The sequence below is a fragment of the Anopheles aquasalis genome, chromosome 3, assembly GCF_943734665.1.
Source record: "Anopheles aquasalis chromosome 3, idAnoAquaMG_Q_19, whole genome shotgun sequence".
NCBI classification, from domain to species: domain Eukaryota; kingdom Metazoa; phylum Arthropoda; class Insecta; order Diptera; family Culicidae; genus Anopheles; species Anopheles aquasalis.
The window spans coordinates 45,007,096-45,030,354 of NC_064878.1; the positions used below are offsets into that span (position 1 = coordinate 45,007,096).

A 23,259-nucleotide genomic window follows, 5' to 3' on the forward strand; every position below is an offset into this window, starting at 1 on the left:
TCAACATTTTCCCACAAACCCGAGCGGACTGAGAAGGCCGTCCAGGGAGGGGACTTTACCATTCCACTACCACTGGAGAAAAAGTTTCCAGCAATCACCGACCACACACACGGGCGAGGAGGCTCGGCTTCGGGTTAACCACAGTACGGTTGTCTGGCCCCCGCCTGGCGGCCGTCAGGTTATCCTGGAAGCACAAAACGATCGCCATCAACCAAGAGGACAGCAGAGATAGAGCTCGTTCGACGGGTTGTTCAGAACCAAAACAAGGCCCCTCTCTGCAACATGTTCCCATCAATGCTTGGGATGAAGTTAAAGTTTTAAGCCACACAACCTGACTCTCCCGGGGAACTTTACCCCGGCTCTAGGCGTTCTATTGATTCCATGCAGTTGCTAAGGGGGCCTTCGTGTAATATTATCTTTCTGGTACCGCCTCTGGCTGCTGTTTGAAGCAATACCATCGAAATTGTTCTCGGTAGATCAAGTAAATCAAGTTTGTCGGATCGGAGGAAATGAATTCGCTGATCAGGATTGCTGTCATTTCATTTACACAATCGAAACGATGTGCCTGCTGCATCGATTGTTCATTCTCCTCTCTCACCTCCATCGAAACAGTTCAAAAACTAACGATTTAATTGGTTTTCAAATAATTAATGAATCCGCAGCGAGTTTGGAGGGAATTCGAATTCCAACACCCGGAGACAGTCGCCCCGGGGGAACTATCACCAACACCAACACCAACCCAAAAGCCCATTGGACGCAGTGGTGGTGCGTTGCGTTAGTGTTACAAAAAGGATGCAGGTGCTTGGCGTGGTCCCACACATACACCAGGGTACATTGCTACTCCTCCCAGAGGTGCAATGTAACTTTAAACATCCTGCGCATCGCCGACACTGCAGCAGCAGCAGCAGCTGTGGTGGCCAGTCGTACCACCGGTGCCAAGCGTTCAGCCAATGAAAGTCAACAGCAAAGTAGCCTTGCAGGCAGCAGATGTTGGACGCAACCAGGCCTTCTAGCTATGCGCCCCATGTCTCTCCTCGTGTTCCTCGCGCTGCGTTTTCCATGTTGATTTTTCCAACCGTTACAACCAAAGCACCGGACGGACAGGCAGTCAGCAAGAAGGGTATAGGAGCAGCATGTGGAACGCCTGGGGTGGTGTCCACTTCTCCACCGTGGAACCTTCCTCCTTCCTGTTTTGATGGGATGGCCGACCATAGTGGGTTGGACGCAAAAGTTTTGATTTCAATTGCCCTCCTCCTACACTACCGTACCCTGCAGCAGCACCACCACATGCTACTGCATGGTATCCGGGCCATCACACAGTGTGAGCAGCACACGATTTAGCACAAAATCTCGATCTCGATCCGTGATCCGTTGCATAGCCAGAGCAGCCGCCCAGCAATACTTTCAATACACTTCGACCAAACACATAGACACACACAGCGATGGGTGTAGAATAGTTGGCCACCATCGCCGGTATGGCCAATGGAGGTGGCTCTCTACTTTGTGTGTTTACAGCAGCCGGACGACGATGATCCGAGGTTCCCATTCAGGATGAGCCTATTATGTGGGAGAGAGAGAACCACGATGGTCAAATGGTGGCCGGGGGTTAGTGCAAACAATTTCCCGAATTTCCGCCCACCAACGCTATCCCTTTTCCGGGCGAAAGTATGACAGGAAGTACAGCATTCTGACGCACTCTCTGTGTGCCTCGCGCGTTGTGTAATGGTGACAATGGACACTACTAACACCGTCACGAGCAGCAGCAGCAATGTAGCCTTGGAGGCAGATTCTAGTCGCCAAACTTTTAGAGGACATCCACAGCAGCCACGGTGCATCCTGGGGGCCGGTAGTGACGTTTGTCGGCCACACAACTCCTGGCAAAGTTAGTTGGCCGAACCCAACCACCGCTTGTGGACGCAATGGCCGCGGGATAAAGTGAAAGTTTGGCACAAAATGGGCACACTATGTGTGCGTGTTTGTTCGGCGACCAGTGGCGGAGAGTTTAAGCGCACAAGCACGTCATCAGCACGAGGAACAGCACAAGCACCCCGGGAGTCCATCAGGAAACACCGCACACAATGCGAGCAGGCTTCTTGGTGCCTTATGCACACATGGTGGCAACATAGGACACAATGTGGCCAATAAGAAGAGGCACCGGCGATAGCGGTGGTTTGCGATGACAGCACGTACTGGCCCCTCCGGCCCCTGGTCTGGCGTCATCGTCAACGGAACACGAGCACACCACAGTTTGTCGCGTCTTCTAATGACATTTTATAATTCGCTCACGACGTCATCGTCGTGACTTCCTGGTGCTCCTTATGATCCTGCGCCCCACGCTCCTGGCTGCTTGCATCCTAATTAATCAATTAGGTGCTGCACGGGCAATGTGCTACACCGTCTCGTTGAGCTCGTTGAGTGATCCCAGGGCATTCAAGGTGCGACCAAGTCAACGACGACGATGACGACGCTGAGGTCGGTCGGAAAGCATATCCGTCAAATTAGCAGCTTCCTTCGGGTTTCAACCTTCTCCTTCTCATCTCCTAAAACGAAAAAGGGATTTTAAGTGTCTTGCGAGGTGAGACGCCAAAAAGGATGATGCTTACGAACTGCTGCTGCTACCTGCTGGATCCTTGGCGCTGGAAAAACACAGAGTCCCTGGTGGTGGTGATGTTGGGCTGAGTAGCACCAGCCACCGCGGCCCAAAAAGGTGGCTGTCATTCCCGTTGACCGCACCCCTCGTTCCGTCCTTTCTCTCCTGCTCACTACTGCGACTTTCATCTCGCGTCCATCATCCGGGGGTTTCTGTGATGCTCCGGTTTCCCGGGAAGCTTGCCTTTCATTTCAAAAGTCCGCGTGCCCGCGAATCCAGTCCTAGCAGGAGGGAAGGGTTTCTTTCCGCTCATCACCACCACCACCACCACCACGCCACCAAGAAGTTTAAAAAGTTTTTCCGGAGAATTTTTTCCTTCCAAAAAATTGTTCCCAACGAAAGAAAGCGGGATAGAATGCTCTCTTCCTCCTCCACAGTGCCTCTAAGGGGCGCGCCGACCGGTACGTGACTTCCTCGTCGACGGCGGCAGCAACCAAGCCAATCCAGCCAGCCGACATCCTAATGCCATCAAGGTACGATGAGGTCCTAATGGGTGAAAATTGCTTGGAAGAAATCCCTCTCCCCCGCCCGCCCTCTCTGTACCACCTTGGGACGTGGCTTTTAAATTGTTAACACTTAACAACAAATGTGTGCCCGGTGCGGCACCAACCTTTTTCCCGGTTTTCCCCGGTTTTCCTTTTTTTCTTCCTTCTTTATTTTGTTTTGTTGCTTTTTTTTGTTTTGGTGTTCGGTTCATCTCGTACCCACCAGCTCTGATGACCATTTGACCAGCTTCTTATCCCCCGCAATGTTTCATTTAGTCCAGACCCCGAATCCCCTCCTTTAGCCCCTTTGATCGCCTGCGGTCCCACCCAGCCTAGCTACTACGTTGTTGTTGCTACTCGCAGCACCATTTTATCATTCTGCTTTCCATTTATCGTCACCCGGGATCCCCGACACGAAACGGGGTGGCAGATTAAACCCCTTCCCGGGTCCCTTTAACCCCCTTTCCTCCCTTTTGTCTTTTCGCGCCGGAAGCAACAAAACCACCACCTGGCTTATCTGGCGGAGGGAAGGCGGCTGCTGGCGGGTGATGGCAAACACCCACCACCCTCTCCCGGTACGACAAGGTGATGTTTTAAAAGTTATTTCCCTCATTAACATCTGCTTAGCAGTCGCACCGGCACTTGGCAGGTTGTGGAAAACAGTTGGAAGGAGGAAGAGGGTGATGGTTTGTCATCAGCTAGAAAATGGAAACTGCGTGCACCCGTCTGTATTTTCCCTTGCACCGAAGCAAAATACAACGAATGCGCACGAGAAACAGCATCGCATCTCCGCGTAAAATCCCGCGAAAACCGCGAAAACAAAAAAACGAAAACATCATTCTTTGGTGAAGGTGCTCCCTGGTGCTCCAAATGGTGCTTGACAGCGCAGCAACGAACGCAAATCGGTTCGGTGACATCGACCATCGAACCTGACGTGGCATGGCTGGCATGGCATGGCAAAAGGGCGTCGGTGGTCGCCGCATTACTCATTCGCATAACGCCACGGTTCGCATAAAGCAACCAAACTCCCCCGCCATAATGCCGTGGGTTTTTAGTAGTTCGGTGGCACCGTCCGTTGTGTGGCGTTTAGAGGACCAAAGGTGGCAGCAGACGAGCGAAACGATGGACGTGTCCTTGTCAACGGATTTGCTGCCGACGCACCGCACCGACCACTCACTCCATCTGTCACCTGCCATCTGTCCGGGGAATGGCCAGCGAGGAAAAGGTGAAGGTACGGCACACGAGTCATCGCCATATCGACGTTTTCGTTTCATTCACAAACCCAAATGCGCACCGAACACTCCCCCCCACCACCAGCATCACAACTCCCAAAACATTGTTGAGAGCGCAACAGTACCTTGGATGGAAATACAATTTCGCGAATCGTCGCCTCCATTATTAGCGCTGGAAAGCGCGTCGGGATAAGACACCATTGTAGTTCCCCCCGATATCGATCTGGTAACCCCCGCGAGACGTGAAGCTCAGACGTCTGGAAAGGGCTTTAAATGGGATTTAGGTGCTTATTCTGTAACTTTCGATTACGATGGCCTCAGGCGTTCGATTCATTTGGTTCATTTTGTGTTCATTTGATGTTCACGATCGCCTGCATGTCGAGTGCATTTTTGTGGTCGACAGCTGGCGTTCTGTTTACATCGAGCATCGAGCATCTGAAAAACAGTTATAGCGTCCTGATTGTGCTTCAATAATTTCTTTCTGCTAATCGTATACTATTATTACAAAGGTTAAGTCGTTCTTATACCGAAAAAAACAAGTTAATTAACAGTTTTTTTACTTCAAACTGTCATTTTGAATTGTTTATTGTTTTCGAAACGTTTCGAAATTCGCATGAATCATCGAACGCCTGAGGCCATCGTAATCGAAAGTTACAGAATAAGCACCTTAATGATTTGCCAGAGACCGGGCATTGTGGGAGTGAGAAAATGGAATGTTATGACGTCGTTCCCTTCTTAGCGGCTTCCAATCTTCAAATCGAATATTGTTCCACGTTGGCTACGATTCAGTGGCTGTGGTGTGACACTGTGGCCATAACACTGGGGAGCAGGATTTGCATTTTCCAATGAAGACGAAGAACGGTTCTCGGACTACCGACTCGTCTGTCGGAGGCGAGCACCGTATCCATTGTCTTGGTACATTAGAGTTTTAAATTTACGGAGAAATATTAAGTGTCCATCTAAAAAAAATATGCAGCTGATAGGTATAAAGTTCAAGGTTAGTTGAATTGCAAATGTCTGACTCTTATTCGCCCACATAAACTCTGTTTCTAGGTTTATTTTTTGCTGTTTCTAGGTACATTTGCCATTCAAACAGATCTTCATCAACGATCAAATGTTGAGTATGGCTTGGACTAGTGAAAAATGTTGGTTTAAGGTGAAAGATCTGAACAGATTACATGCGCCTTGGGCTCACTACAAATTTCCTCTACATGAGATAAAGAACTAATTAAAAATCAGCGTTTATGAACATTTAAGACCAAAATTCGCGACATTGAACCGACGATTAGGAGCCATTAAAATGTATCAACGGCTTCGGAAAAGGGGTTGCACCCACAACCCAGACAAGGGTACCAAAGGTACTCGCTGTTGTATCGAAAATAAAACCCATATCGAAACATAAATATATTTGAAGAATTCTTAGCCCCAAAGCTTAGGTCCTTCATGCCTCTCAGATTGTCTGGGCTTGTCGGAAAAGGAACATGTACTGACTTATTTCTTGTTGACACATTATTTAACAAAAAATACATTACAGAACATTCTGAACAATAAATCATGGCTATAAACGATACATAAATTGCTATTAAAACCCAATAACACACGCGGCCAAAGTAATGAAGAAATGCGCAAATTTGCTTAAAGAATTGATGAGCGGCGGACAAAACGCTACAGAACATAACAGCCAAACATCAGAAAATTAGAAACAGATGGCGTCAAAATGACTTCCTCGAAAGAAAAAGGAGCAAAAACTCGCTCCGCGGCGCTATGCAAACACCTGGCACTCGTGGGACCGTGACATGACTTCATCTCACGCAAAAACGCGTCATCCCAATGATGGCACCGTCACAGGCCTCTGCCCGATCGGTGGTTGCGTTCGATATTTGGAATGTATTGGCGGTTGATTACTTGCGTGTGACCAGCGCACTAACCTCCACTACAGGGCAGGGCCGCACATTGAAGAAAGGCAGAACCCGGACAGAAGAAACGAAATTATCGCGCTTAATGACGTCAACAGTCCGGCGCTCCGACGTCCCCCACCACGTTGTCTCGTGGATGATGATGATGATGCCGTCGTTGTCTTAAGATACACGGCCTCTGTGTGGTGAAAAAAAAGCCGATGTGTCTGGCAAACCGCGTGTGTACGGGCACGGACAAATGACAATAAACAAAATTTCCCGCCCACCAGCAAGCAGCCAGCCGTTTTCGCTTTTCCATTGCCTCACTGGAGAGTAATATTTCCAGACGATTTAACACACGGCTTTTAGGCCACGCATTTACGCATTTACCCGCCTATTAAAACGATGCGTTCTGGAGTTCCACATCCAACTCTCCTCCATACAAGGTCAGAGACATGATGGACTGCAGTTTGTAGTGAAATTTTTTTAAATAAATTACCCAAACCACCACCTCACCGGGGGTAACTTAATATTACATTCGAAACGAATACTGTATTCCAGGATCACTCCACGGGGCCAGAGAAGATCGAAGCCAGAGAAGACAAGTGGTGCGATGAGCCCCTGGGTGAGCAACATAAAAACCCAGAAAAAGGAAACCTCGCGAGAGAACGGTCCGGCCAAGTGGGCCAAGAAGGATCAGGAAGCCAAAACAGGGAACAGAAGAGATACCGTGCGAAGAACGGGGACACAGAGAGAAGTACCGAGAGCATCAAGGAGCACACACAAGCACACACGCAAAGCATCTGTGTGTGCGAGCATCATGTGCGTCTCGTTAAAAACCCGTCGACCGAAAAGTGTTCTTCGTCAAGTTTTTGAACACCGCCAGGTGAGGGATGACCTCCTCTTTCGATGACTCAACATAGCAACGACGCAGGTACGGCGGAGGAAGATGCGTCCGAGAAGCAAACGGCCTATCGGTGTTTCCTTTTCCTTTTTCCATCCCAAGGCCCTCGCTCTATCTCTTTCTCTCTCTTTGCCGTTCGAGGTTTGTCGTCGCATCGCAAACACGCACGCGAAAAGCAGATGATGATGATGATCATGATCATCGTCACGACGACCAAGGTAAGCACTTGCAGCATAAAAAGAGAGCGAGAAAAGAAAAGCGAGATGGAGAGAACAACGGTAAAGGTGTGCGCGATCATGGACGCGGAGGAGCAGCGCCTTCTTCGATTACTTTTTTATTTGGCTACTCGCGTCCCTCACCACCCTACCACCACCTCCCAAGGAGTCGTGTCGCGTGCGTGAGAAGTTTTCCCGGACCGGGCTACTCTTGGATTGAGAAGTTTTGCTTTGCTTTACCGCATAACGTAATTTACTGCTTGACTTGACTGCTCCCGGGGATCTTGGCTCAAATCATGCTGCGCACCACACCTCACCGCTCCTACCCTTCCGCGTTCATCCCGCTATTCCATCCCAGGACCCTCGCCGTTTATGCTGCTGTGAGGGAGTAATCCTTCTTCTTATCAGGATTTATTTCCGAAGAACTTTCTTCTCTCTTCACTTACCTTCTGATGTGTTCGTTGCTGCTGCTGGTGGTGGTGGTGGTGCGGGGGGAAGTCCTGCAGCCACCACCGTCGTCGCCACCGCTGCCGATGGATCCATGTTTGTTGCCGTATTTTCGATTGGTTGTAGCGGATTCTTCGCCACGGAGTGAGTATTCGGGGCACTGGTCGTAATCGAAATCAATTTCTTATCGGTCATGGCCGCAGCAGCCGCCGACACCACTTCCTCCTGCTCCTCGTCGGCCGGCCGTAGCCCGTTGCCGGCGATCTTCTTCCTGTCGTGTAGCGACAATGACTCCTTCATCGCGCACTTGGATCACTTGTTTTGCCTCTTTCTTTTCTGGTGGAATGTCGTCTACCGTTACACTTTTTCTTCTGCTTCTTCACGATTCGCCTCGATTGGCGGCGCGTATCAACAAAAACCGGAGGTCACGACACTGAACACACAAACGGGACACACAAGCACACACAACCGCCGCGACGCGAATTAAAGAATGTCCCCAAAAAAAGACGAGCCTTCTGGGTGACCTGAGCTTGAACTTGAACGTTCACTAAGCACTTGAGGATCGATAAGCGAAACGAACAAACTCCTTCTTTGCGTTGACCTTCCTTCACCGCTCGTACTTTGCTCGCACTCGCTATCAAGTAACCACAATCACGGTTGATATTTAATGTGGTTTAGAACTCCATTTCGATGGAAATACATTCCAATCTTCGGTACGGCGTTCCGTTTCGTTTTGCTTAAAATCTGCGACGCGCACACACACCGCACGCACGCACGCACATACACATTCACAAACACGATTTCCGAGGCTTGGGCGACGCGAGGAAGCTGAGACTTTGCGAGATAAAACTCGCTGTTTAGCAAATCAGCGCAAGTAAATCAATCGACAAGGTTGCTACGATGTGACGATCCGTAGCCGTAGTTGTTGGAGGTTCTAATTAAACGGTTTTTGCCACCACTTTCAGACCGACGCTCCGCTACCCCCTTTCACCCCCTTGTTTACACACCACGAGCATTTTTCGGCTTTGCGGAACTACTTTTCGCAACGTTCACCTTTTCACCCCTACAATCGACCGTATTTTAGGCTTACCTGCGACCGGACCGTTTTCAGGCAGCAAAAAACAACGAGACGCGAGAGGCTCAACTTATGCGCGACGGAACGGGTAGCGAAAAAAATAAGCAGCTTCCTGCGCGACGCACTGAATTCGGTGGCTGCGAAACGAGTTTTTTGAAAAAGACGGCCGTTGACAGGCGTTGCCCAGGGAACCACGCGTCACACAACCGTTCGCTTGAAGCGTTTCTCTCAAATTGAAGCGTTTCTTTCGATATTCTTGAATTTGTTTTATTTTACAAAATATGCTCTATAGCCGGAAAAATGAGCATTTTGAGGAGTTCAAAACCCGCTACCGACCACTTTTTAAAGGTTACTTGCCAATTAGAAGTTAAGGACATAGGAACTGTGTAGAAGAACATCAACGGCATCATTTACGGTTTTACTTTCAAATCTCTTTATTCGGTGTACTACAAAACGTATGAAACGACGTGAAAACGCATGGTCAATAAATAATCTTAAACAAATGAAATGAGAATCTCGCCCAGATTCAGTCAACTCGCTGATAGTTTCCCATCATACCGCGGGCACAGTAGAGGAACGGTGACATCGCGGCAACCAGCAGGCCACCTCCCAACCAGGGCCGATGGGCAATCCAGGCGATGGATACAATCACCAGTGCCACCGAAAACGAGAAAGTAGCGTTGCGGTGAAAGTTGAACGTTGCATCCGGGCAGAAAATCCGCAGCAGCCTGTGCTGGCGAACCAAATGCTCCATGATGGTGGTACAGCAGGTAGCGGCGAAGAACAGCATCACCCACCCGGCGAATCGAACACCCCAGGTCACCAGACGCTGCTGGTGATGCTCCATGCGGAAAATCTCGTGCAGATTGTGTTCGCCCAGCTCAAGCAGCAGCACTTTGCGCGAATGTGTCGATTCGTATGGCACAATCTTCCCCTGCTCCAGCTTGCCCACCACCGTCACGTACGATCCTTCCAGCCCGGCGTAGGCAAACTGTATTCGAATATCGCCAACCTCCGGGTTCCATATGTCGTTGGAGTGATAGTACAGTCCGGAGTGCAGCTTAACGGACGGATCTTCGGGACGAGTGTCGGAAGTGACCTCTTGGAAGTTCTGGAAACGATTCTTGGCCGAATCCCCGAGCTCGTACGGACCGATGTAAACGTGCTCCGATGTGTGCACCGTCGAGTCCAGCGGAAAGGCTGTAGGGTTGTGGTGCCCGTGACGGATATAGAAGCTCCTAGAATCGACCAACTCGTCACGCCATTCGCGATTATAGAAATAGGACCTTTCGTCCGTTTCCACCGTGGCTACTGTTTCACCAAATCGGTTTTCCCTGGAAAATGGCAGAGATGCTTTGGTTAAATTCCTCAATTGGAAGCTCTACTGGGGTATCTTACACTGTCTCCTCGACCCATTGGTACATCTGGACCCGGCGTTTCAGCTTCACCGCCTGCACCTGAATGTTGTAATCGGGTTCGGTCAAAGGTTCTCCCGTTATCATCGGTCCATTAAGATGAACGAGCCGCCCTTCATATTGTTTCTCGTATGGACTATCCGCCCGCACGGTGAACGCGTCCGACAGAGCCTCATCCAACGAGAGCAGGATCCTGATCGCCCGGCCCTGGGGAAAACGCATGATGAACGCTAATCGCACTGGTATGATAGCCTTCGGAAGCGACTTACCTCATTCCAAACGAGAAAAACCGACCCATTAATGAACAGCAGTGCCCCGAACAGTGTCGTCAACCAGCATGTCTGAAAAACTTCCACAAAACGCATCTTTGTGAACGATTATTTCAAGAATTTTGTTCACGGTTCCTGTGTTTTCATTTTGCCGGTTTTTTTGGTAAACATTCGAAGTGTCAAATTTGCTTGACTGATTAATACGTGAAATCACTTGCTTGATGTTTTCGTAGAATTTGAATTCGCCGTTAGTTGCGATGCGATGCATGCAGAAACGTGGAAAAGTCCGCTCACGTGCTAAGTGCTGCCATAGGATATCATTTTCTTTCTTTCTCGATTCATGGTTTAAAGAACTCCTTTGAATGAAAACAGATTTTGAAATGGTACAAGAGTACGTAAAAATGAATCTTCTCCTGAGTGATACAAAAAAGGAGTCGTTCTTTCAATATCATACTTTTATTGCCTTCAACGGCTATGCTAACTGCGTGGGACAACAGTTTCATTTACTTTCTTAACCTCGATTGAACGTTTTTCTACATTGTTAGCCTTGTCGTTTTATATGGCACATGTGGCGTTTTACAGTCCGGAGCTAAAAAAAACAGCGGAAAGTTTAACTACGGATTTGACCCTGATCTGCGTGGAGGGTCAGTAGTTGTAATCTCAAGATCCTTCAAATTAGGAAACATATCCTGCAGTCCGTGAGGATGATTACGATCACAATCGTTATTTTTCAATCGCAATCGCAAAGGAGACATCGGAGCGTTCATGTCAAGAAAACCAGAGTCACCGAATAGCGCCCCTATGAAGCCAGCTCTTTTAGCGTCTGCAGATGATGAAGATTCTTCAGTGTATTGTTAGTTACTTTACAGCATGAATAAATTAAATATAACTTTTGCAGCTGCGTCAAGGAACCGGTGATGCGCTTCCCAAGCAACCACGGGTAGCCTTCGTTTCTGATGAGGGGAACAAAAAGTAGCCTTGAAGGACCCAAAAGGTTGAACAATGAAGACAAAAATCACCCCGATGGAAAGAATAGTTCTTACAATTATGTAAATCTCGTTTTTATTTGGAAAATCGCAAAAAGCATCACTTTTTCAGGTAAGTGTCGTGTTGCTTTTTGCACGAAAGGAAGACACTTATCCTTTCGTGAAAAAAGGAACACGACACTCACCTCACAGGAGGGTTACAGGACGGGTTTTTGGAACAGCTTAGAACGATAAACCATCGGCGAATGGGCACGGATTAATAAGGACCGAAAGCGCGACCGCGAACTCTACGACAAATCAAAATCACGTGCGCGTTAAGAAGTGTCCGATGGAGCAGTGTGGTCACCCAACCGATCACCAGCAGCGAATATGAACACCATGCAGCCGGGACCGTTACGCACCTTCAAATTGTCGCGGAATCGCGTTCCGGGCAGAACACGGCAATCACGCACGAGCACGACGAGAAACACGTCCGCGTCCGCCGAGAGCTGAGAGATTTTTTTTGAAAAATTTAGTTTAGACCGCTTTTCTGTGGGTTTTGATCGGGGAGAGCGAGGGCGAGAGAGGTTCTTTGAGAATTAAGTGAGAGATTTCGTACAAACAGAGAAGAAAATTCCGAGAGAATCCACGATGAGTCTGTTTCGCTCGCACACTCGAGAGCGAGACGGGAAAACTGCTCGATGTTAGGTAAAAACTCGAAGACAGTGGTGTTTAAAAACTAAATTACAAAAACCCAATGGAGGAGTTAAAATATTGTTTACATCTTTTCGTAAAGACTGTCCTTTTCAAGAGTACTCCGTGAAAGTTTCACATTAAGGGAGGACTTCGGTATTTTCGGGCCAAAAAAAGGCCCGTTTTTAACGATTTTTTGTGACGTAACCATTCAACTGTATTTTTCCAAGTAAACGACATAATAATCTACAACTTTTGAAGAATATTTGGAATTGTTTTGAGTTTGAGCAACATTCATTGAAAAATTAATCCATGCCATCAAATTTAGGCAGTCGTGTCTTCGAAAAGATACTTTTTCTGGTGCCCATCGTAGCTGCGTGACGGGTCATCAGAAAAATACAAATCGATATTCGTTTGAAAGATTATAAGTTTATCTAGGTAGTTCCGGAGAGTATTTGTAAAATTTCCAATTTTTCGATTTTTGGCAGATTTTTGAAGTTCGTACTATGATCAAACCGCTATGACGGGTTCGTCGCTTTAGTCTTAAGGCGCAAGTCTTTTGATTCGAACCAAAAAACGATTTGACGGTTTATTAACTATCTGCCTATATTTTTTTCTGCAAATGCATTAATAAACTGCATCCTTTCAAGCATATTTGTTCGTATTTTGGGGATGATTTGTTGAAAACTTCAACCTAAAATGATGCATTTTACGATTCAACGGTTGCTAGACTCGACGAAAGCTTCCGGTGATGGGATTCCCATAATTTACCAAATCTATATTCTAAATAAAGGCCTACGATGAGATTCATGGGTCTATAGCAGAGGCTCTCCACTTCGTCATTTGAGCGACCGAATTTTTATAAAATCTATATCTTTGCCAGTTTAACTGCGTTTGAATGGAAACTTTCACGGAGTACTCTTGAAGAGGACAGTCTTTACGAAAAGATGTAAACAATATTTTAACTCCTCCATTGGGTTTTTGTAATTTAGTTTTTAAACACCACTGTCTTCGAGTTTTTACCTAACATCGAGCAGTTTTCCCGTCTCGCTCTCGAGTGTGCGAGCGAAACAGACTCATCGTGGATTCTCTCGGAATTTTCTTCTCTGTTTGTACGAAATCTCTCACTTAATTCTCAAAGAACCTCTCTCGCCCTCGCTCTCCCCGATCAAAACCCACAGAAAAGCGGTCTAAACTAAATTTTTCAAAAAAAATCTCTCAGCTCTCGGCGGACGCGGACGTGTTTCTCGTCGTGCTCGTGCGTGATTGCCGTGTTCTGCCCGGAACGCGATTCCGCGACAATTTGAAGGTGCGTAACGGTCCCGGCTGCATGGTGTTCATATTCGCTGCTGGTGATCGGTTGGGTGACCACACTGCTCCATCGGACACTTCTTAACGCGCACGTGATTTTGATTTGTCGTAGAGTTCGCGGTCGCGCTTTCGGTCCTTATTAATCCGTGCCCATTCGCCGATGGTTTATCGTTCTAAGCTGTTCCAAAAACCCGTCCTGTAACCCTCCTGTGAGGTGAGTGTCGTGTTCCTTTTTTCACGAAAGGATAAGTGTCTTCTGAATTGGATTAAGCACAATCGCAATCGCAAATTCCTTTCGCGGCTAAGGTGTGCAAAGTGTCCCAAAATCCTGCTTGATGGTGTGTGTTAATGATTTAACGGCGGATTGGCCGCGTGAATCAAGTGCGTTTCGTACCGAAATCAAAAACTCGCCAGCGCCAGCGTTGACAGCGCCCACACACGCATGCACCAGGGACACAAACAAAAGTTCGCGAGACTGCAACGAGTGAGCCAGAGAGAGGGCTAGACCGGGAACGGTGTGCGAGCGAACGAAACAGCGCCAGCACGGTTCCGCGAGAGAAGATCCAAGATCCAAGAGAGCAATGAAAAAATTCGCGAACCGGACCGCTCCGCCGCGTGCGTGTGTGCCGGGCTGTCTGACGGGTTCTTCGCGGGCCAGAGATACCCTTTCTCTCTCTCTCTTTCTCTCCTGTGTCCTCCCCCGTGATCATCTGTGTGCAACCTCCGGCTAATGATACGTCATCTGCTGGCTGGCTCGCGATATCTCCCTCGCAGCCTCCTTCACGGCCAACCTTACTCCGCCAAAGAGTGAGAGAGAACGCATGAGTGAGAGAAACAGAGAAAGAGAGAGCGAGAGATCGAAAGAAAAGGGTTGGCCGAACAAACACTCGGGTGGTCGGGTCCTCGAAAACAATAACTTGCCCTCGAACCAACAACACGTCATTTTAGGTATTCTGTCTCCTGCTGCTTCTTTTCCGCCTACGTTGTGTGTTAGAATAGGATCAAGTATCTTCTCTGTACGGTTTTGCAATAATCTTGAGCAACGGCTGGTTGTTGACGACGATCTGGCGAGTAAACAAAGAATCTAGCAGGCGGGCCCGGCTGATAACCTCGGTGCACCGTTACCGTGGAGAACCGGCGCCTATGCACGCGATAGGGCTCTCCGTACCAGCATCCATCAGCTGATGCACTATAGACACTACCAGACTGTGTGTGCGTGGTTTGTGCAAAAGCACGCGCTGCTTCGATGTGCCGGAGTGCGATCTTTTCAAACGTTACCTTCAAACGGTGGTCATCGAAGCAAGCAGCGAATCATCTTTTGAAGAGTTTGCTTATTTCTCGTTGTTTGTTTTTCCGTTTTAGCGGAGACAGTCTCTCGTGTGTCTGTGTTCAGAGTGTTGTATGGCAGTGAGCTTAGTGTGCTAACTAGTAGTGCAGTGTGGCTAGTGTTTTGCACGAATCTCTCCCTCGTTGTTGTAAACGAATGTGCCAAACAACGACGACGACGACGACGACGAGTGTCCTCGTCGAGTGTAGTGTGTTGTTGCTGGGAGGTAATTTTACTCAATGATTCCCGTTCGTCTCGTTCGCGTTGAAGCGTGAGTGCGTAGTAGGTAAGTGTAGGCAGTAGTGTGCCACAACAACCGACCGACCAACCTAGTAGTAGTGTAATCGTCCCAGCAGTAGTGCTCTTGTTTGTTACAAAATTGTCCGCGCTAAAGTGTTTCAAGTGTGTCCCTGTTGGAGCAAAGGGGGGTGTAGAAAAGAAAAAGAAAAGTGAAAGAAAAAGTGCACTACCAACGCACGCAGTGTTGGCAGCAAGTCCGTGCTCTTTGTGCGTGCGAGTGTGTGCTGTCGTGTTTGTTGAATAGATCCTGTCCCCAAGAGAAGCGAAAAGAAAGCGTGCGCGAAAACATGGCGAATGGATTACTACGATGCCGCCGGTCCCGGTCCTGCCGATGGTTCGTCCTGGCGCTGCTCGCCCTGCTGACCGTGGTCGACGGTGGGACCACGGTGGCGCTCGGCCGCAATCCTCGTGCGGCACGGGATACGGGAACGCCCGGAACCGGTGCTGGACGTGACCTCACCGCACGCAGCTCCACGATGTCCTGCGAGCGATTCAACAACTTTTTCTCCTCCATCAATGTAACAGTCAGCGTGACAGGCCAAGGTAAGAGGAATGGGGAAGATGGGGGGTCCGGGAGTCAAGTGAGTCTTGGTCGGAGCACGCTGCGGCCTCATGCTGGGCGGCCAGGCGGTCGAGTGTATTTCATAATTTCTTCTTCTTTCACTTCCACTTCCCACGTTCACTGAGAGGGGAGTGAGGAGGCCTCATTCTTATGCTTCCTTTTCACCTTTTCGCTTGCCTCCGTTCCGGTACTTGGACAGACCAATCGACCGGGGGGAGGCTACTTCAATGCTGCTGGCCGTGCCGCATTGTATAATGTGTAACGGAGCAGGCGACGACGACGATGGCGAGAACGATGGTGGCAGTCCCTGAAATACTTCAGGCAGGAAGAACTTTTCCCTTTTCTCCGTCCAACTCAAGGCGCACCCCTCAAACGGCAAGAAAAAGTGCTCTCACCCTCCCACGAGGAGGACGGAGTTTTGCAAAAAAAAAAAAGGGGAAAAGGAGAACACAAAAAGGACCTATGAGTCATGCTTTCTTCCCAAGTGCACGTGGCACGATGCTCTCCTTTTGAAGAATGCCACTTTTCAATGTCCTTGCACGGCATGGCCACGTGGCAGCAGCAGCAGCAAGGGGACCTCAGGACAGTGATTTGCTTTTTGGAATGAAATGTTCCTTCAAAGAAGTTTGAGTTTAATTACATTTCTTCGATCCCTCCAAAAAAATAAGAACAACCATCGAACCCAATTTCCTGGCGTCTGGTGTTGTATCTGCATTGGAACCGCATAGCTCACCGATCGCATGCTAACGGCGGGCACGCGAGAGGACACAACAACAAACTGCCACCCCTCCCTTGTGTTGGTGGCGGTGGTTAGCAAACATTATTATTGATCACGACGATGATTGAAAATGTGTCGAATTTGCACATTTTGATCGATCGCGTGACACTGATTTCTGCGTCACGGAACGAAATTGAGTGTCGCCTCCCTTCCTTTCCCCGGGGGTTGCGTGTTGCCGCCATCGATGATGATTAAGGTTCATAAAAAAAGGGACAACCGTGGTGCCACTAATTCTTGGGATCTTTTTCTCTGTCCTCTCGGCCATACTCCATTGTGTTACGTTTCGTTGAAAATCCGCTTCCCCGGCGTGGCGTTCTTTTGCAGGTGGTGGTTAGATTGATCATCGCGATGGTGGCCACCATCGATCGATCATGTTTTCACTTTCGCACATCGCTAGCCTTTGGTCTTTTTTATACTGTGCCACAAGCAGCGCCGCAACTCAACAAACCACCGCGGCTCCACTTTGCACGCCACTCGAACCCGTCGATAAGAAGTCAGATTAAGGGAGGCGATAGCGATAGCTAAAGCGCGAGAGAGAACGGAATGATTCCTGCTGGTAGATGAATCCCCCACGGGAAATACACATTACTGTCTGGTGGTGCGGTTGTTTGCCATATTTATTAATTTATTATTACCGCTCCGGTCGATGGCTGCTGTTGACCTGCGCGTTGACCTGGATTTTGGTACGGGAAGATGGCAAAACGATGCCTTTGAGTCACTTCACTTTGCGAGTTTTATGTTGCCTTTCGCATAGCGTTGCTTGTTTGCTAGCGTTTAGGATCTCTGTTTTTATCGCCACCTCTCGATCAGACTTTGCTCCGATGGAGGATTGCAAAAGTGACGGTTCCCGGAACCAGTCTTGAACGCGCGGTCGTGATAAGATAGTGACAAAAGTGCGTGCGCTAAGGGATTCGCATTTTTAGGGTGCCCGGCGAAGAGTGCTTAAGAGTGATCAGGGGTTGTTCGCGGACCCCGCGGTAATCTTACCACGAACGACTCGACTTGGCTTATGATTGTAGTTTATCGCCCTCGGATCGGATCGATCCGTCCTCGCATATCTCGACGCAAAGGTTGTAATAGTCAGCACCTACCTTTTCCTAGAGAATGTCCCCGTCCCCGTTGCTCACATTGTAGATTGATGAATGGATGGTTTTGCACTCACGAAGCCGTAGCGCTCAGAAATGTGACCGGAAGTCCCCGGAGGTGTTTCATAAATATGTGTACATTTTTTTAATAAATGGAAAGCGCGAACAGCGACCGGAGAGTGGTCGACTTTGGATTCCAAATTCTAATCACGGCTCGGCCTTAATCTTCAGCATAGAAAAGAACGCCGAACGCCAGCAAAAGTGCAAATCCTAAGCCCATACATCCATCCAAGGCTCCGGGAATCAATCCGATATTGATTGAAAATGGATAGGACAAGAAAAAAAAACATCCGGCCGCGGCTCCTGCAAGCTTTTGAGAGCGGCATCAGCCCAGAATCCAAAAAAGCGAACATCTTTCCAGCGAATGAAGTTGTCGCCCCTTAACACAGCATAAACCAGCAGCATCTAGGGGTGGGTCCGATGATAGAGAGGGCGCTGTGAATGTCGCAAAAGTTTTCCTTTTTCATTCTTTTTTTTTTTGGGTTCATTTTCCCATTCTCTCCCCCGGTTCTATAATCCTCGATTGATTACCAGGGCTTTTTTCATCCTCCCTCCGCCTCTCTGGTAAGTCGATTTTGTGACCTTCTTTGAGGCCCTGGCTGGCGCTGGCACACAAAAACCAAACCCAGATCTCCAGAACCCGCTCGGGACGATCTTCATCCGGTCCCCAGGTCCCGTGGTGGTGCTGGATTGTCCTTTTCCGCCTTCTTCTATTCTTGGGCGCTAGGGCATCAAGACGAACAGAGGTCCTTACACACGTATACCTGCCCCCCCCCCCCACCCCTGGTGGTGCAGTGGGTCCTAAAGTCACCTCTGGCCAGGGTCTTTTGTGTTGACCATTTGTGTGCTGATGCTTCACGCACTGATTGGGAATCCGGTTTCGGTTCGATGCGTTTCCCTTAAATACACTTGTTTTCGGTAGATAATGGCCATAAAAGAGGTAGCATTATTTCGAAGGAACCGAAAAGGATCCGGGGCCAGGTTCTTTCTCAGCCTTTTCTTTCACGAGCGCTCGCCTGGCCGTCCGGTTGTCCGTTTTATGCGTTTATGATACGGTGATCGAACGGGAACGGGAAGGTGTGGAATGTGGCCCTTTTTTCGTTGGGTCGAGGCTCCTCTTGAGATCTTGACGACCGAAAGCGCAGGCACACGGACGGGAGAGGCATCCCTTTCAAAGGGTCCGTTTTGCTCTATTTAGTTTCCACGTCTTTTCGGTCTCTCTCTCTCTTTTTTCCTTTTGCTTGCTGTCTTTGTCTGTATCGGAAATGTAAAGTGTTGCGTAGTTAATTGGAAAATACAACATGATTTGTTTGTTTTCGTTTTCCGGGTTATCCGTTCTGTTCCTTTTTTTAAAGCATTGTGTAGCGAGTGATAAGGAACTGTGCAATGGTTTATCATAAAGTGTGTGTTTGAATTCTTTTTTCCACTTTTCTCACAACAAAACGCAAACTAACACACTGACTGTTTAGCGCTGTTTTTGATACAGCGAGCTGATCTGCTCCTTTGAAGGTCCTGGAGGGACTTTATACAAAGAATTAAGATGTCTTGAAAGCAGCATAGCAATTAGCCACTGGCTTCGTGCAGGTTATTTATTATTCATCTGTTCGTCGCAGACTCCGATAGTGTGCGCGATCGATCGCGGAAAACCACTTTATTTGGCCGCAACGGGAGATAGAAAGCAAACCATCAATCCATCTACACTCCGGCAACATCGGACATTTGGATCGCCACTGGCGGGATTAGCAGAAAGTGAATTCCCATTCGCCGCTACTGCTGAAGCCGAATCTCCCCCCGGGACTGTCTTCTCCACCCAAATTCTAGTCACTCACCGATTGTACCGTTTTAATGACAGCATTTTGACCGAGGAACGCTCGAAAACGGGACGATTTCGCGTACTCTCTCCCTGTCTGTCTCTCTATGTGTCTTTTGGTCTGGAATTGGTGGGTTGTCCCCGGTGCTTAGATGACCCAAAAGGACCCTACCGGTGGAGACCTCCTGGTGGGATTCTTTTTTTCTGTTTAGCAGCAGCCAGAGACACAGGAAGAGAGAGAGAGAGAGAGAGAGAGAGAAAGAGAAAACTATGCGCCTTTGCGCCACGAGTGGAAAGGGCAGCTCACCTTGGAATTTGCCCGCATGGCCTAGGCCTTCGTTCCAGCCACAGCCACACCACCGGATCGGACTCTGTGTGTGATCACACGCATCCGGGGTGTGCCTCCGTCTCCGAGGTGAACGGGAAATAGAGCAATAAAAATTGATTTTATGGCATTTTCAAGAGACCGTAGGAATGTGTTTCGATCAGCTTGGGCATGGCCATGCGTGGTGTGGACAAGAGAGGGAACTATAGAAGCAGATTCTCGGTTCTCGTGTTCTCATCTGCTGCTGCTACCAAGCCATCTCAGATACTTTTGTTCGTTTTGTTTGAATGATTTTCTGGACGAGAAAAGAAGAGAGGTTCCAGTGGAAAATGAAAAGAGAACCAGACCAGAATGGCCCGAATGCCGTCGTATGTTGTGTAGTTTTCCCTTCCTTTTCGGCATGCTCTGTTCTGCTGTTATAATATCAACGCAAAACCATGTGACGCCTCATTGAGCCGACTGGGTTCATTATTGTGCTCTCGAGCCTTTGAATCGAGCATTGGCACACCTGAATCCCAGGGGACTAAATGAGGTTATGCTAAGGGTGTGATTCATCGCTCTTCAAGGCAATTCAATGTTTTGTAAAGCTGCCGGCTATAGTGCAATTCATCATCAAAAGCGGCGCAGAACCCAGTTTTCGACATATGCTATTACAGAACATATGTTTGTTTTTTTTGTTTTTTATTGGGAGAACCCTCCTCTGTTTGCATTTGGAGCACATGGAAATGAAAAAGTTTTATGGATTTTGTTTAAAAAATCAATTTAATTTTCTCTCATCCATCGGACGCTTGGTTCTGTCGCGCGCTTTACCATCAATTTGAAAGTTTTTCCACGATTTACCAAAGGGGGAGTGTGTGCTCGTCATCATATCCATTTTTTCCGCATATCAATCCCCTCCAGTTTTCCAGCGAAAGTAAGGGTCGGTGCTTCGAAAATCCGACACCGGACGGATTCATCAATAATTGCAAACTATGGCCCGGCGACGGCCATAGAGTGATGAGTGACAGTTTTCAACTCGTTCACCACGTAGCTGCTGCTGCTGCTGTTGTTGTTGTGTTGTGTTACTGCAAGGCTTCAACATCAACATCCAACAGCCATGGAAACCCCTTCTTCATCGGTACTTCCGGTGATGGATACGCTTCGTTTAGTCGCTTCGGTCACATCGGTCGCGCTGTTTATTTGCTTAACCAACCAGCCAGCCAACCAACTGGCCAGTAAACAGCGGAGAAGGAAAAGAGAAGAGAGACGACGGATGGTTTCGGTGTCTTCGCTGGCGATGAATCATCGCCACTCGAATGTCTGACGGGTAAAGGGAGCCGACCGACAGATGCATTTTATTAAGCAATCGCTGTGCTCTGAAGCCGGCTGTCATCAGTCGCCTGGGAAGCGGTGCAAGCAGTGCGGTTGCGGTGTCTGCGGTTTTATGCTTATGCTTCTAATGATAATTTCCCGTTTCGTTCATGGATCACACAGCCGTATGAGTGCTTCATGCTGGTGCGTCATTTGCTGTGTGAGAGCCGCCAATATAACGTTCAAACTTGCGTTTTTGACTTGGATTCCTGCTGCCATTTGCAGAAAAGTTTGTATATTTTATGCGGATCTAAACTACTAAACTCTGCCGTTTGGTTTCAATCGAATTCGCACAACAAGACTCTTTCTCTTTCGCCAAATGTCTTCATTGAGCAAAAAAAGCACGCACACACCCTTTTGTTTCGTTATCAACAGCCAACAAACAGACTCGTACCGTGTACTACTATCTTATCTGAAAAAAAAAAACGTAGATAGAGATCGCATGCTTGCAAAAATGGGCAAAGAAACAGATTTGCCCCCTCTGTCTCTTTGTTATTGCTTCTCCCTTTTCTACGAGTGCCAGTGCCTGTCGCGAAATGTTTGTAAACATTTAGCGCACCCAAAATGCCGAAAGAGCGCCTCACTCCAGGTCGCTCTAGTATCTTGAGCCTGGTGACAGATCGATGTTAGCGGAGCGGAAGTTGTGCTGACGGCGAATGATGATTTGTCGTGCTGGCACCAGTGAAAAGAGGATTTTGTTTGGGAGTTGGCTTCAGTTTGGATGGATTTCAATTCGCCTCCCCAAAGAGGCGTCTAAAAAGTCGAGTTCAAAATTGAAATCCCTGGGCCCTGGGGTTGGGTCTAGGGGGGCGGCAAGTTGCCAGTTGATGGCACGTCGCTGGAATGGGCACCGGCATCACTGTGCTGTGGAGCACGCTCCGAGCATTATCGGTGGAGCTGATACGTACATGACACGGATGACACGACACTGTTTACATTTCTCTGATGTGCTGACGGCGTGACGAGGAAGCCCCCAGCTGGAGAGAAAGAAGGAGAGCGAGCAGAAAAGAGGAGAAAAAGAGGAAAAAAATCCAATCACTTGCCAGCCGTCGCTGGAACAGTTGCTTGTGCTGGTGCTGCGACTGATAAGACGATGTAAGGCGCTCATCGTCGTCGTCACCGTCGTCGTCGGCTTGAAGCAAAAGGGGTTGCAGTTTTCCTTGTGGCATACTGGAGAGCACTTGTCCTAGGTCATCGCTGCGCTTCTCTCCCTGGGCTCGTCGTATCGATGCTGGCAGCGTTTCAGCATCGTGATCGCGATAACCACGCACACGCCTGTTGTGCACACAACCCCGCTTCCTCCCACGTGTTACTTCAGCCTACTATAGAAGTGAAATATCTTTTTTTTTTTTGGGGGAAACACGCGGACCAAACCTGGCGCCACATCTTCGCGCAATTGCGCCGATTGTTTTCGGCGAATTTACGTGCGGTCCGTGGTCCGTGGAGTTATTTATTGAACGAGCCAGAAAAGGCACATCGGAACAACGTTGGAGGAAATAAAAATTTATATGTGGCAAGCACTCGGTGTCTATGTTTGTGTTCTTACTGCTGCGTTCGCTCAGTGTAATATGCTCACGCACCCAGCCTGAAATGCGGTTGAGGAGCGAATCGGCAACTCACAAGCAGTGGTGGTGGTCGTAATCATGCCAGGTCAATCGTGGCAAACTATTTTTATCTATTTACAAGTCTGACTCGCCCCGCCCCGTATAAACATTTATGATTCCATCTTTATGATCTCTGGTTGCTTCACTGCTCCATCGCACACGCCCACGTTATGCTGCGTCGCTAAGCGAGGGCAGTGAATCGCAGGAAAAACAATCGACGACGAATGTGCTTAGGAAGTTTTGGTGCTGAGCTGCAGCGAAAACTGCGCACACTTGCTGTTGTATGCATGTTTTATCTCAATCGTTTTATGGATTAGGAATGTGAAATAGTTCCTGTCTTTTTGTTGTAAAACAGGACGTCACGTCGTGCGTATTATCAATTTTTTTATTGACAAATGCTTATGATAAGCAAAAGAGTGTCATTGTCGCACTATGCTTGCTTTCTTAAAGCATACTTGTTTTTATTTCACATACTTGTACTATGAGAAAGACACACATTTCA

At 48.4% G+C, this 23,259-nt stretch overlaps 3 protein-coding genes across 8 annotated transcripts in view; 1 reads left to right on the top strand and 2 right to left on the bottom strand.

Annotated features, from left to right (window-relative positions):
• LOC126577266 (protein ECT2) overlaps positions 1-9,056 on the bottom strand; it is a 62,557-nt gene extending 53,501 nt beyond the window's left edge. For all 3 annotated transcript variants that reach the window (XM_050238756.1, XM_050238755.1, XM_050238757.1), the window contains exon 1: positions 7,828-9,056. In XM_050238756.1, the coding sequence (XP_050094713.1) occupies positions 7,828-8,128 (301 nt within the window). In that variant the 5' untranslated portion in view covers positions 8,129-9,056. The remainder of the gene's footprint in view (positions 1-7,827) is intronic.
• A 293-nt stretch (positions 9,057-9,349) lies between these two features.
• Positions 9,350-10,734, bottom strand: LOC126577285 (transmembrane protein 43 homolog). The gene is made up of 3 exons (XM_050238787.1): positions 10,588-10,734; positions 10,302-10,525; positions 9,350-10,237 (listed from the first exon to the last, which is right to left on the bottom strand). The coding sequence occupies exons 1-3, from the start codon at positions 10,681-10,683 to the stop codon at positions 9,430-9,432; spliced, it is 1,128 nt and encodes a 375-aa protein (XP_050094744.1). The 5' UTR covers positions 10,684-10,734; the 3' UTR covers positions 9,350-9,429.
• Positions 10,735-13,467: 2,733 nt separating this feature from the next.
• The window catches only part of LOC126577273 (division abnormally delayed protein), a 120,468-nt gene continuing 110,676 nt past the window's right edge, over positions 13,468-23,259 (top strand). The window contains exons 1-2 of one of the 4 annotated variants that reach the window (XM_050238768.1): positions 13,468-13,554; positions 14,919-15,726. In XM_050238768.1, the coding sequence (XP_050094725.1) occupies positions 15,471-15,726 (256 nt within the window). In that variant the 5' untranslated portion in view covers positions 13,468-13,554; positions 14,919-15,470. Of the gene's footprint in view, positions 13,771-13,833; positions 13,895-14,378; positions 14,505-14,918; positions 15,727-23,259 lie in introns of those variants that run through there. The other 3 variants (XM_050238767.1, XM_050238769.1, XM_050238770.1) reach the window with 3 other exon arrangements.